This window comes from Lagopus muta, chromosome 5, assembly GCF_023343835.1.
Source record: "Lagopus muta isolate bLagMut1 chromosome 5, bLagMut1 primary, whole genome shotgun sequence".
Taxonomy (NCBI): domain Eukaryota; kingdom Metazoa; phylum Chordata; class Aves; order Galliformes; family Phasianidae; genus Lagopus; species Lagopus muta.
Window position 1 is genome coordinate 46,429,888 of NC_064437.1, and position 12,321 is coordinate 46,442,208.

At 43.1% G+C, this 12,321-nt stretch overlaps 1 protein-coding gene and 1 long non-coding RNA gene across 2 annotated transcripts; one reads left to right on the forward strand and one right to left on the reverse strand.

The window, feature by feature from the left end:
* The first annotated feature begins 35 nt into the window (after positions 1-35).
* On the forward strand, positions 36-10,213 carry LOC125694076 (uncharacterized). The gene is made up of 3 exons (XR_007377377.1): positions 36-458; positions 4,047-4,198; positions 9,578-10,213. It is a non-coding gene; the product is annotated as an uncharacterized LOC125694076 (long non-coding RNA).
* On the reverse strand, positions 6,529-12,062 carry EIF3F (eukaryotic translation initiation factor 3 subunit F). Its single transcript, XM_048946791.1, has 8 exons — positions 11,759-12,062; positions 11,614-11,684; positions 11,397-11,476; positions 10,220-10,357; positions 8,281-8,372; positions 7,937-8,073; positions 7,711-7,824; positions 6,529-6,952 (listed from the first exon to the last, which is right to left on the reverse strand). The coding sequence occupies exons 1-8, from the start codon at positions 12,045-12,047 to the stop codon at positions 6,875-6,877; spliced, it is 999 nt and encodes a 332-aa protein (XP_048802748.1). The 5' UTR covers positions 12,048-12,062; the 3' UTR covers positions 6,529-6,874.
* Positions 12,063-12,321: the final 259 nt, after the last annotated feature.

Genomic DNA, 12,321 nt, shown 5'->3' on the forward strand with positions numbered 1-12,321 from the left:
GCTCCCCGCGGGCAGCACCGCCGCGCCCGAGAGTCGACCGGGCCGGCGGCGGCTCCGCTAACGCGGCGCCCCTTCTGCCAGCCGTCCGGCCCGCCCCGGTTCGCTGAGGGCCGCGATGTTCCCTGCGCTGCCTCGGAACGGCGAGGAGCTGCGTTCAGGGACGGCAGCGCCCAGTCCCGCAGCCCTGCCGCGGGGCGCCGTCCCACGCGGAGGGCACCGGGCCCGTGAAGTAGAAAGTCCGCATCGCGGTTTCCCTTTGGCATCGGTGCAATTAACCCAAACACGTGTGGATTTAGGTCAGACCTATTTTTCAGAAGCGCATGAAGCTTTAGATGGAGTCCGGGAGCTGGCAGGCGATGAGCCGTGTCGTCTGGACCACCAGACCAGTGCCGTGGCCAAGTGTATCAAAGGCATTGGTTGACTTGAGAACAAGATCTAGGTCCCCAGAGGGCATGAAGGTAGGGCTGTCCTGGCTACCACGCTCCTCTCCCTAGAAAGAAATATAAATTATGGCAACTAACTGCTCTGGGAAGCACACTTGGTGTTTTGTTTCTATTTTTACATCTACTGTTATGTTTATTCATATTCTATTTGGAACAGACACCAGATACACTTATTTCTTCCTTTACCCTGGAGCTAAGCGTTTGTAAGATATTCTAACCAGCATGATACACTTCCTGAAGGATCCATCCCTGATATTATGCAGTGGTTAATTGCATTTATTCAAAACTTCTGCATACTTTGCTATGAAATGCATGCATTAGCGGTTCAGACACCACTCATATGCAAGCAGTCTTCTGCTGTAACCTGCTGTGGCACTTGAATGCCAATTGCCAAGTAAAACCACTGGTCTCTGTGTCTGTAAAAGAGCAGTAAGTGCAGGCAGCAGAAAATAGGTCGGTAATTATTTACTATGCTAGTCCACTTCAAATGGAAAGCATCTGAAATGCATAAAAATTCTAATAAATGACCTATCTTCAGCAATATTGGGCTTATATCTGCCTTGTTTGCCCAGAACTTGTCAGGAACAGCTTTAAGAATTTAATCCTCACAGCATTTTTCAAGAGATATTTTCAGTGTATATCTAGTATACTTCACCTCTGTTAAGCTTATTTCTTTCAGGACAGGTACATATTAAAACTCCTGCTTCCATGGAAACCAAATACATGTATAAAACAGAATTCTTCCTCTTCCTTTTAGTGGATTGTTTGAGATTGAACTATTTAGGAAAGGAATCATCTATATTCATAATCAAAGACTATCTGGAATGACTTTTTCTAAAGAATGGAATGGAACCACTGTTGTCATCTAGCTTCACTCCCTGTATTCAAAGAATCTTCTTGGTTTGTTACTACAGCTACTAGTGCATTTAGGAAAGTGTGTTAAATCCCAGAGAGTCAAGACAACCTCCCACTGTTAGTAAATTCAAGGTCAGTGAAATAGGAGACAAACTCATGCTTCTCTTTTTGTAATATCTTTGTATCTTCTCAGACATGATACTGGACAGAATTCTGCTCCAGAGGGACTTCCTCTCACCTACCTCATCATACTGGGTGCTGTCAGTGCAGCTAAAACTTCCTTGGGTAATTTATTATTGGTGATGTAGGACACTAAACGCATTGCTGCTTGTCTGTGCTATATGTCCTGCTTGGCATACTGCATCACAAATGATATGAAACATTGCTTTTGATTTTGTATTTCAGCCAGTAGAGTTTAAAACTAAAAACAAACAAAAAACACAACTTTCCCACAGTTTTCAGTAAGCAGCAAGACCTGGTCAGCTTTTAACCATGGGTCAAAGTATAACAAACCAGCAGGATACTGCAGTGATCCAAGTCTGTTAGGTACTAACAATATTTGCCCTGTTACACTGCCTTGTGACTGCACTAATTAAAATGCAGATAGTCAAAGTTAGCTGTTGAGTAAACCTTCCCTGAGAACAGAGAGCAGAGCAAGCACAGTTCACTTCACAAAGAGATGTGTTTGGTTAGCTGCTCAAATGAGAGTTACTAACCCATGAGTCATGTTAGGACTCCACCCACTGTAGTGCAGTCGTGAGGGTTTCACACAAACCTCAGGACTGCCATCAGAGTCTGTAGTTCTGCTGGGTAGAACCACACCAAAAATACACTTCATCCTTACTCAGAGTGCACAAGGAGAGCAGCAGGTTGTTCTGCTAGAGTACTTGAAAGAGCAGCGTGTCCAAGTTTTCTTCACTGACATTTAAATCCTGAAGATTAAAACCGCCCATTCCAGATTTGTTACTAATAGATGGCATGTTCACAAAATTGTACACTAAAACATTACTTCCTCTTTGCAGCAGACTTAAGTGTTCTGCCAAGAAACTTAATTGACTCAGCTGACAGTGCAGACTTAGTGACCTTCATCCCAGCATTCTGAAATAATCAGCAAATGAAATTGTAATTCTAGCAGCAAGGATTTTAAGTTTCCAATTGCAAACAGCAAATGTTGTTTGTTATTTTCAGCAACACTGAAAATTTAGTCTTATTTCCATTTTCCAAGGCCTAAGCCAAACAAAAAGATGTTGCTCATGTCAAAGGTGAATTTCAGGACACAGTGGATCAGGATGACACTTGGATATTCACAGAGAATGTGACAAGAACCACAGTTAAAATAGAGAAGACGCAAACTAGCATGGCCAAGGCTAAAGAACTTGAAAGTAAACATAAAAGCTTTGTTGAAAAGGGTGTTTGTAGAATTCAGCTAAGTTGGCCTGGATTAGTTCCAAATTTCTTCTTAACTGTGAATGGCACGAAAGTTGGGAACAAGCTAATGATACCTGCTGATGAAACTGAAGTGTCACCAGCACTGAGAGCAATCCAAACCAGGAGAAACAGGGAGATGATCATAACATCTAGATTTTCTAATTAAAAGCTGTCGCAATACCAGGTCATGCATTGAAATTAACAATTTCAGTAGTAACTTAGAGTTCAAATGACAACAGTGGTGATTAGGACAGTGCTCAGTCACAGTAAATGACAGACACCAAGAGGCAAACAAGGAATTTATAATGGAAAAGCATTAGTGCATTCTTATATCCATTCATCTACACACTGATACAAGTCTGTATCAAGTAGAAAGACTGAAATTAAGTTAAAAATGTGCAGCTAGGTGATCATAGATCACAGCAGAAGATACAGCGTATTATGTTTAGCGTAGCAAAATGAAGGCTGTTGTATGATGCTATCTGTAACAGTGTATAAATACCAGGAAGAACATGAAACAAACTTCAGTAAGGACAAAGGAGATACATTTAGGTGTATTTAAAAAGATTTTAAGATGTGGTTTGTCAAGATAGGAAAGAATTGGAATTGTGTTTCAGGAAGCTTCTCCTAAGGTAAAGTTAGTGGATACAGGGAACCAGAGAAGATAGCAACAACACAGTGGCTGTTAAGTGTACCCAAACAAGAAAGACAAACTTCTTTCAGTACGCAGAGAAACACCACATAGTATTAACTGTTTTGTTCAGTCACATGAATTTAGAATGTCAAATTTTAATTGCTTTTTAGCTTAGCCAGCGAATTAACACTAGCACAATGCAGTCTGCAAGGGCTCTCTTTGGACCTTAATCTAATCCTACAGTCACCATCATTACCAGAATTGTTCTGTTGTGCATCATCAGTCCCAAGCACTTTACAGAGTCATAAGAAACCTGGCTGTTGCACACCGCCTATCCAAAAGCTTCTCCTGAAGAATCACCTTCATATTGTTTGCAAGCTTTACAGCACAACAGAGCACACAAGGAAGCTAATTAGTCACATACCTCCAATTTTCATTGTGGTACAAAGCCTGAGGTCCTGTTGTTGAAAGTGTAATCAGTGAAGAAATGTTCCTTCAATTTTTAGGAAGGTATTTCTATTTAACAAAGTTCATGCTGCAAGTATTGGTTTTGATTAGCAACACAGAGTACTCTCATGTGCTTGTGGAGCTAATACTCTCTTGCTCAAAGAGGCAAACAAGCAGTTTTATTACACTAGGAATCAGTCAGAGCAAAGCATAATGTCATTGTGCTTATTAAACTGCAGGTTGCCACAGGTTACCATCCATGCTCACCAGAAACAAGGTGAACACAAGGTTGCCTTGCTTCATCATACTGCCGAGAGACGCTTTGGAGAAACTCCATCCCTATGTTGCAGCTGACTTGGACTCTGTCTCTGAGAAGGCCTGACACAGCAAGGTGGGCTGATTTTATGTATTTCTCTAACTTTTCTAAGCACACAGTATACCCAAAGAGAACAAGGGAATCGGTTGTAACTGTAAACTCTGCTCTGAATGTTATATATATTGAGGAAAACATGTTTTCAGGGAGAACTTCGTGCTCAGGTAACAACTCAGGATCAGCTCTATCTAAGCTATGAGGGCGTTAACATAATTAAATACAATGCATGCTGTATATAATATGTATATATTCCAGGTATATGCATACCTGGAGAACTATCTGGACTATTTAAAAAATGATTAAGTCAGACTCTTAAAAGTTAAACTTTGTCAAAGCTGTTTGGAGTATTGAACCCTAAACAAACAAACAAAAAAGGAAAAAGTCCCCTAATAGATCCAAGACCTCAGTGATGTACAAATAACATCAAATTAGAGCTTGAAATCCTTGGTGATGTTTCTCAACTCCCAAGCTTTCCCCAACAGATTTCCTAAGCACTTTCAAATTTTTAGATATGAGATCCAATAAAGTGGAGCGATAGAAGGCCTTTAGGATTTCCTGTCTACATTTTCAAACTCCAAATGCTTCTTTCTTCAGCCTCCTAATAATGATACAGCCTAGGCTTTACTTTTTAGCCAAGCAAAATGATACGTTATGCTACAATTTGCTTGCAACATTGTCCTTCACAAGGGTGGTCATGGAAACTTGAAAATTCTTGTGTCAGAGCAATGTTTACAATGTACCATTCACCCAGTGCCAGCATGGATGGAATCAAACACACAGTTTTTGAGGGCAGCCTTTATTTTTCTACTCCAATTTGTTCTGTTTGTTACTGTACTGTCTACCATACAAGTCAGCCTTTGGACTGTGGGCTTTTCTGATACCTCTACTTTGCAGTACATCTTTCTGCTCAGGAAGACATAACCTCCATAACCTCCATCCAGTGCTTCATCGTTAGTCTTCAGTATTTATCAGGACTGATTAACTGCACAATACATTTTCTGTAGTCATGATCACAAATTGATGTTCTCAAACACTGCATTTTGTGCAAAGCAGCTTCCTAGACTATTTAACTTTTAATCTTTCTACATCAGATCTTTCTTCTCACATATTAATGTCCTGAGATTAGCAAGGATTTATTACAAAATGAAGAAATGAGGAGAAGAATATTAAGCTTTTCTTCCCTCTGCTTATTGCAGTGGTTAAGAAAGGCTCATCTAGCTTTGCTGCTCACTCTTTTCCTCCACCTATTTCAAGGCTTATTTTAAAAAGAACGTGACCTGAAAATGTAAGTTAATCAGCTAAAGCTCAAATATTGAGTTTATAGAAGGGGAAACAAAGCATTAGAGAAGTACAAAGGAGCTGAGCATAAACATGTTTAATGCCCACAGATAACTTTCAGAAATGAAGTCTTTGCTGTGCCTTCAGTCTTTATGCACCTTGCCCTTGTGATCAGAACTTAGAATTTAGCGCTGAACGGTTCATGGAATTCCCTGCATTGGAACCACGAGGACAGGATTTAAAGAGATGTGAGCTGTCTCTCATTCTTGGATTATCTGGCAAATCTTGCACAAAGGTATTTAGGAGGAATGCTGACTTTGCTGGCTTCTCTATGACATTTTCAGTCCATTTACTGAAACAGATGTGTGTGAAAGTGTCAGAAATGGTCATTAGAACATAAGCATGAATGATGCAGGAGTGATACTGCTAGCATTAGGGAAAACCTTAGTACAGCTGAACAGACGTCCAAAGGTAATATTACTAGCTGAGACTGTAAAAAGTTGCAATTTGAACTGGCTTTCCTTCAGCTGAAAGTCATTATGAAACAGAAAATCCCTATTTGATAATATCTAAATTTTAATCTCAAAAATTCACTGAAATTTTTCTTCTTTTGCAAACATGAAAACTTCAGGAGGAGCGCTTTTCAAGCCCTTTCAACCACACATTTAGCTGCTAGTTTAATACTCTGAACATTTAGCTGCTAGTTTAATACTCTGAACCCCCTCTTCACGATGGTGGAATTCCATTCTATTTCCTTTCCCAAAGGATCAGATATGCATACAACAAATACCACAGTGTAAATGGAATTCACTGCCTCATACCTCATCGGAGAAGGCCATACACACAGCACCAGTTATAGGCCAGTGGCCATTCTGTAGTTCCCCCATGGAAAAGTGTACTATGTGCAATGCAAGATGCCACGACCTGTGTGCTTTAAAACTTTTGGGAAAAATGCAGAGAAAGCTGCCAAATTTCAGATTATTTGCATCCACTCTAGTTTTCTTTCCTGATTCTTTCAAAGGAGGATTCATTATGCAATAAATGAGAACAGTCTTCTTCTGAACAGAAGGTATTCTTGCCAATACAATTGAACTTTATTTCAAATAATTTCTTACATTAAAGCTGTATTTTGTTACACAAACAGATAAACCCAGAAGACAAAAGATTCACTTATTCCATTTTAAAATACTGGGCTCATCCAAACTGCAGGAGTTCCTATTCATTTCCTAAACCACGTCAGGGATTTTCCAGGGAAGCAGAAATGAAGATGTAAACCAAATTGTTTAGGTAATTAAGTTAAGGTCCAAGGGAATTTGTAACATCACCATGAAAAGTGTGTATCTGCTCACTCTTGAGGAAAAGTGTGTATCTGCTCACTCTTGAGGCTCTTTGAAGTGTAAGGTGGCAGAAGTTTCTTTATAAACTCAGAAGTTTTTCATTGAGAGCAATCTGTGACTGCGTGAGGTTTGCCAAGTAGGTTACCATCAGAAGGTCCTGAGAGAAAAAAAGAAAAAAAACAGTCATCAGAAATATTACCAAAGATGACAGCCTGTTGTGGAGATGTGAATTTTTAACGCCTGTAAAGCATTTTACAATCAGCTACCGGAACTATTGCTAGTCCTGAAAGTCCTACCCTGAGGAATGCTTCCCTCACAGGACAAAAACGTTGGTATTCCTGGAACATGAAACAGCACTTGTGAAATTTTAACTTTGAGTCCACCAGTATTAACCAGGAGAGTCAAAGGGTGTAAGCAAAATTAAAAATTAGTTGTGGTCCTGCAGACTATGGGCAAATAACAGATTCAGAAAACTAGCTCTCTAAAAATTTGTTACGGAAATAAGGTAGCACAATGAAACCTTCCTCGTGCTCTTATGTGTTTTGCCATGAGACAGAACTTCATGTCAGGCAAAGAAAGCAGGGAAAGTCACTAGTTATCCTTAAAACCTATACTGCATGAAGCGTGGTAATTCATATTTTCCCAGCACTCTAAAAGAAGAATCTGTGCTGCCTTTCAGATTACTTGCAAAATTCATATGTGCTTTTAAAGTAATTCTCTTATTTTCCATTGTTTTTAATTATGGTGAGCTCTCTTACCCACCTTCAGCTCTTAAAACATAAGAGACAGGAATGGGCTGTGTTTTTTATGACCGTGTTGGTATGAAAAGGTAGTTTTTTTCGTAAACAAAATTGTGTCTGTATGACATTTTCAAAACTGCTGGTAATACACTTAGAAAGAAGACAATTAACTTACATTAATATTGCTGTTCAACATGGTCTCAAAGTCCTCTGGTGAAATCTTTGGCACCTGGTTAATAAGATCCATCAGAAAACGCCCCACGGTGTTGTCAGCAGCCACTTTGCCAGACTATGCATAAGAAACACACTTCAGCATGAGTAAAACTCAGCAAAAAATACCCCATAACAACAAGATGTATAATCTTATATCAAACTTCAGTCTCATAAAAAGTTTGCCGTACCAATACATCCTCTGCATACTGTAGCACCATACCCAGGGTGTCCTGAATCCTGGCTGAGGCTGACCCCACCTGCTGTAAGTCACTGGACAAGCCAATCACTCGATTAGGGCTAAAGCAGGTCTTCATTATGAGATCCACTGAAAGCAAAACAAGGATCACTGAGAAATCTGACTGACACAGAAAGCAGCTTAAGACTTTAACTTATTGAAGCCTTTTTAGGATAGCATTAGTTTCAGTGAGACAGTGAGACACCCACAGAGTGGTAATTTTACCAGGATTAATAAACAAACAGCATTTGAACAGCGTCACAATAGTTAGAACCATAATAGGAAGAAAGCATTCACCTCCTATCCGCTCTGTGTCGTAATAGACGTACTTCACTGTCAGTGGTGTGAACATCACGCCCATAGTTTTACCAGGGACTCCCATTGGGGCACTAGGAAAACAATACATAAATTCAGCATGGACATATCTGAAAGGAAATAAATAATTTCTTTCCATCTCAATGATCTCTATTAGCACGAGAGTGTGAACATGAGTAGGTTACTCATTCTCCCTAAAATCAGCAATATTAAGACCACATATAACCGAGGATAGGAAATCAATACAGGCATATTATTAACTGCAAATTTTCATCCAAAAGTGTTCCTAGCTGGTCTGACATTTATCAGCATGAGTGCATGACAAGTTGAGTACTGTCTTCTTGGTGTGGCTGACATGCCTGAGAGATGGAATGCCATTCATAGAGACCTAGACAGGCTCAAGCAGTGGGCCCAGGTAAACTTCATGAGGTTCAATAAATCCAAGTGTAAAGTCTTACACCCAGGTCGTGACAACCCCTGCTATCACTATAACCTGGGAGATGTAAGGATGGAGCACAGTCCTGCCAAAAATGATCTGGAGGAACTGGTGGATGGTAAGCTGGACACAAGCCAGCAATGTGCCTCACTGTCCAGAGAGCCAACCGTATCCTGGGCTGCATCAAAAGAAGTGTGGCCAGCAGGGAGAGGGAAGTGATCCTGCCCCTCTGCTCAGGTGAGGCCTCACCTGGAGTCTGCATCCAAGAGTGGAGTCCTCAGCACAGGAGAGACATGGACCTATTAGAATGCATCCAGAGCAGGGCCACAAAAATGATCCAAGGGATGAAACACTTTTCCTATGAGGACAGGCTGAGAGAGCTGCGGTTGTTCAGCCTGAAGAAGGGAAGGCTCTGGGGAGACCTGAAAGCAGCCTTTCAATATGTAAAGGGGAGCTATATGAGGGAAGGGGGCAGATTCTTTAGCAGAATCTGTTGTGATAGGACCAGGGGAAATGGTTTCAAACTAAAGGAGGGGGGATTTAGATTGGCCAAAAAGATGACATTTTTTAAAATAAGGGTGGTGAGGCACTGGTGCAGACTGCCATAAGAACTGATAGTTCTTATGGATTCTGTGTGTGTGTGCCCAGAAAGGTGGTGGAAGCCCCACCCCTGGGGACATCCAAGGTCAGGCTGGATAGGGCTCTGAGCAGCATGATCAAGCTGTATGTGCCACCATTCATTACCAGGGAGCTGGACTTGATGACCTGAGGAGGTCATCCAAGAGGACCTTGAGGTCCTCTGTAAATCAAATGATTCTATCTGAAGTTCATTTATGCTTTCAGCATACAAGATGTCACAGAACAGCTTCCATTCTGAAGATGCACGGTCAGGAAGCAGCATGATTTCTGCTACAAAGACTGGGGCTTTATCCTGGAAGGAGGAGAACTATTCAGCAGCCACTGGGAAGAACAGTGAGGTGAAGCAGAGTAGTTTCATTTCTCCATATTTTGTCGCCATTATCAATTAATAAAAATGGAAGTGGAGGAGGGGAAGAAAGACTGACCAAGAAGACGCTCTTTCAATTAAGTTCTGAGTGTGCTAATAGTGCAACTTGTATAAGTAAATTGCTGAGCACTAAGATGCAGTGAGTAAAGACTAGCATTCAGACAGTATGATGGAAGTTTGGATGGAACATTGATGCTAGTTATGCTATTCCCGTGAAGCATTGCAAAGATGTTCTGAACACTGCTGAGGTTAACTAAGCCAATTCCTCACCCCCAGTGAGAAACCAACTTATGAAAGGTTAAGGCTTTCAACTTATGTGCAATGGTCAAGACATTCTGGTAGGAAGAATGCTCTGATCTCTGGCTCACAGTTGTGGTTCAGCTATTGCACAATACTGTCCAAAACTATAGTCTGCTACATTCCTTGTTATCCTAATACGATGTCTGTTAGTAATTCAGACAGTCCCTGTCCCAGAGTACCTGACGTAGGCTTTAATGCTCATGCGTGAATTCTGGAGACTTGTGTCCACAGTGAGGTGGATTGGATTGTGCGCTTCCCGGCTGTAGTACTCGTGGATCAGGACAGAATGTTCTGTGATGTCGTGACCTGTTGCATACCTTGAATAAAGCAAATGTTGAAAGAGCATTCTTCTAATGTTCAAATGCCCAGCATTTGTTGATATTTAACAGGTTTGTATTCTAAAACCCTAATGTCTAAGCACTGAGCTGCAGACACATAGTAAAGACTAGTATTTTGACTAGGGCATGTGTAGTCTTATGGCTCTCCTAAAATCATAGGCTGAGAACACACATGCCCAAAATATGCATAGGGCCAGTGTTATACTACAGTCACAAAGGACAGCTGCCATCAGACACCCAACAGTCAATTTTCTTGTCACTATGATCTGGACCAAATCTTTATTTCCTTGTAAATCAAAGCATGCCAAGCAAATTTGGACCAGCAAAGTAGATGTAGAAAACAAATAGAAACAAATGAAACACCTCTGTGCAGGAAGCAGGGCTTGTTCATCTAGCTCCTTCAATTGCTCTGCAATTAACTTCCTGCATGCATAGGAAAGTGACTGTCATGAGAACTGCACTTTGCTATGCCATTAGAGGTTGTCAAGGAAGCAAAGAGTTCTGTGCTTGCAGGATTTTGTTCCACAGAAAAGGGTTGGAGAGGATGTCAAAAGACACACAAAGCCAGCTATCCATGCACAGATGAGTTCTCTTCCTATAATACCCCAGCACAAGTCTTCCATCTTTCCTCAGAGAATACCTGCGTGCTCAGGCTAACATGACTGATTTCCCACCAGGCCTTTGGTACTTTTGTCTTCTCCCTTAGGTCAGTTATTTTACAGATTGTAAAATCCATTCAAACAGATGCAAACATTCAAACAAGCTACATTCAAACAGATCCATGTAAGCATTCCCTAACCCTCTTGTCTGTGATAGCTCTTCTAGAAAACCAAAATTGCTCTTAAATCTGCAGTAGCATCTCTTCCTATCCTGAATGACAGCACTTTTAGAACTGTAACAAGAGTTGCAAGACCTCACTGCTGATTCCATTTCTCAGCCTGTGACAACAGCCATGTAGCTCAGGTATATTGAGGGACCTACATGACTGCCCAAACTTTTTTGTAGATGGAGAACTTACCAGCCCAAGATGATCTCGCTGGGAGACACCTTTTTGTGCAACTCGTACATGTTTTTGGCAAACTCCATATCAACAGCCACCTGGGAAAGGGGACAGAGCAGAGTCAGAGGGTGCAGGAGCGCCGACACCCGGGCGGAGGGCAACGCAGGACGAAGCCCCACCGGGACAGCCTACTCCAGAGCCCCGGCCCCCACCTCGCCGTGCCGCGTGGCCGTACCTCATCCTCGGACTCGTTGTGCGGGACAGAGAAGCAGTTAGTGACCTCCACCGAGTGCTTGTCCACAGTGCCTGCGGGGACGACAGCGGTTAGCGGGGCGGCGTGGGGGCGGCGTGCTGCTCGCCCCCGGCTCCGCGGCTCTTACCCAGCAGCGTCCCGATGACCCGCGCCGCGCCCTCGTTGCGCCGCTCGAAGCTGTCCACGATGGAGGCGAGCACGACCGGGTGCAGCCGCACCACGCGGCCGCCGGGGAAGGGACCCGAGAGCGCGGCGGACAGCGGCGCGGAGGGTGGCGGTGCCGCTGGGGCGGCGGGCGGAGGGGGCGCGGCGGAGGGGGGCGCGCCCGCCGTCGGTGTAGAGGGAGCGGAGGTCGGGCTGGGAGCCGGGGCGGCCGCGGGAGGAGCCGCGGCTGCAGCCGGAGCCGGAGCCGCCATTTTGCGAAGAGAAAGGGGTACGAGATCGAGACCACGACAATTGGCTAATCGGAACGCCTATCACGCTCCGCCGCCTTCCTATTGGGGAAAAGAAGGCGCTAAGGCCCGCCTGCCATCCGTTAACCAATCCGGACAGAGCGATCGTAGGCCCACGCTCCGATTGGGGTAGAGCACGCCGCCGGTGACTGCAGCTTAACTTTGTTCCCACCCTCTCGGGGCCGGGCAGTTCTTCCATTGGGTCCTCGCACGCTCCGCCTCCGTGCCCGTCCGCTCT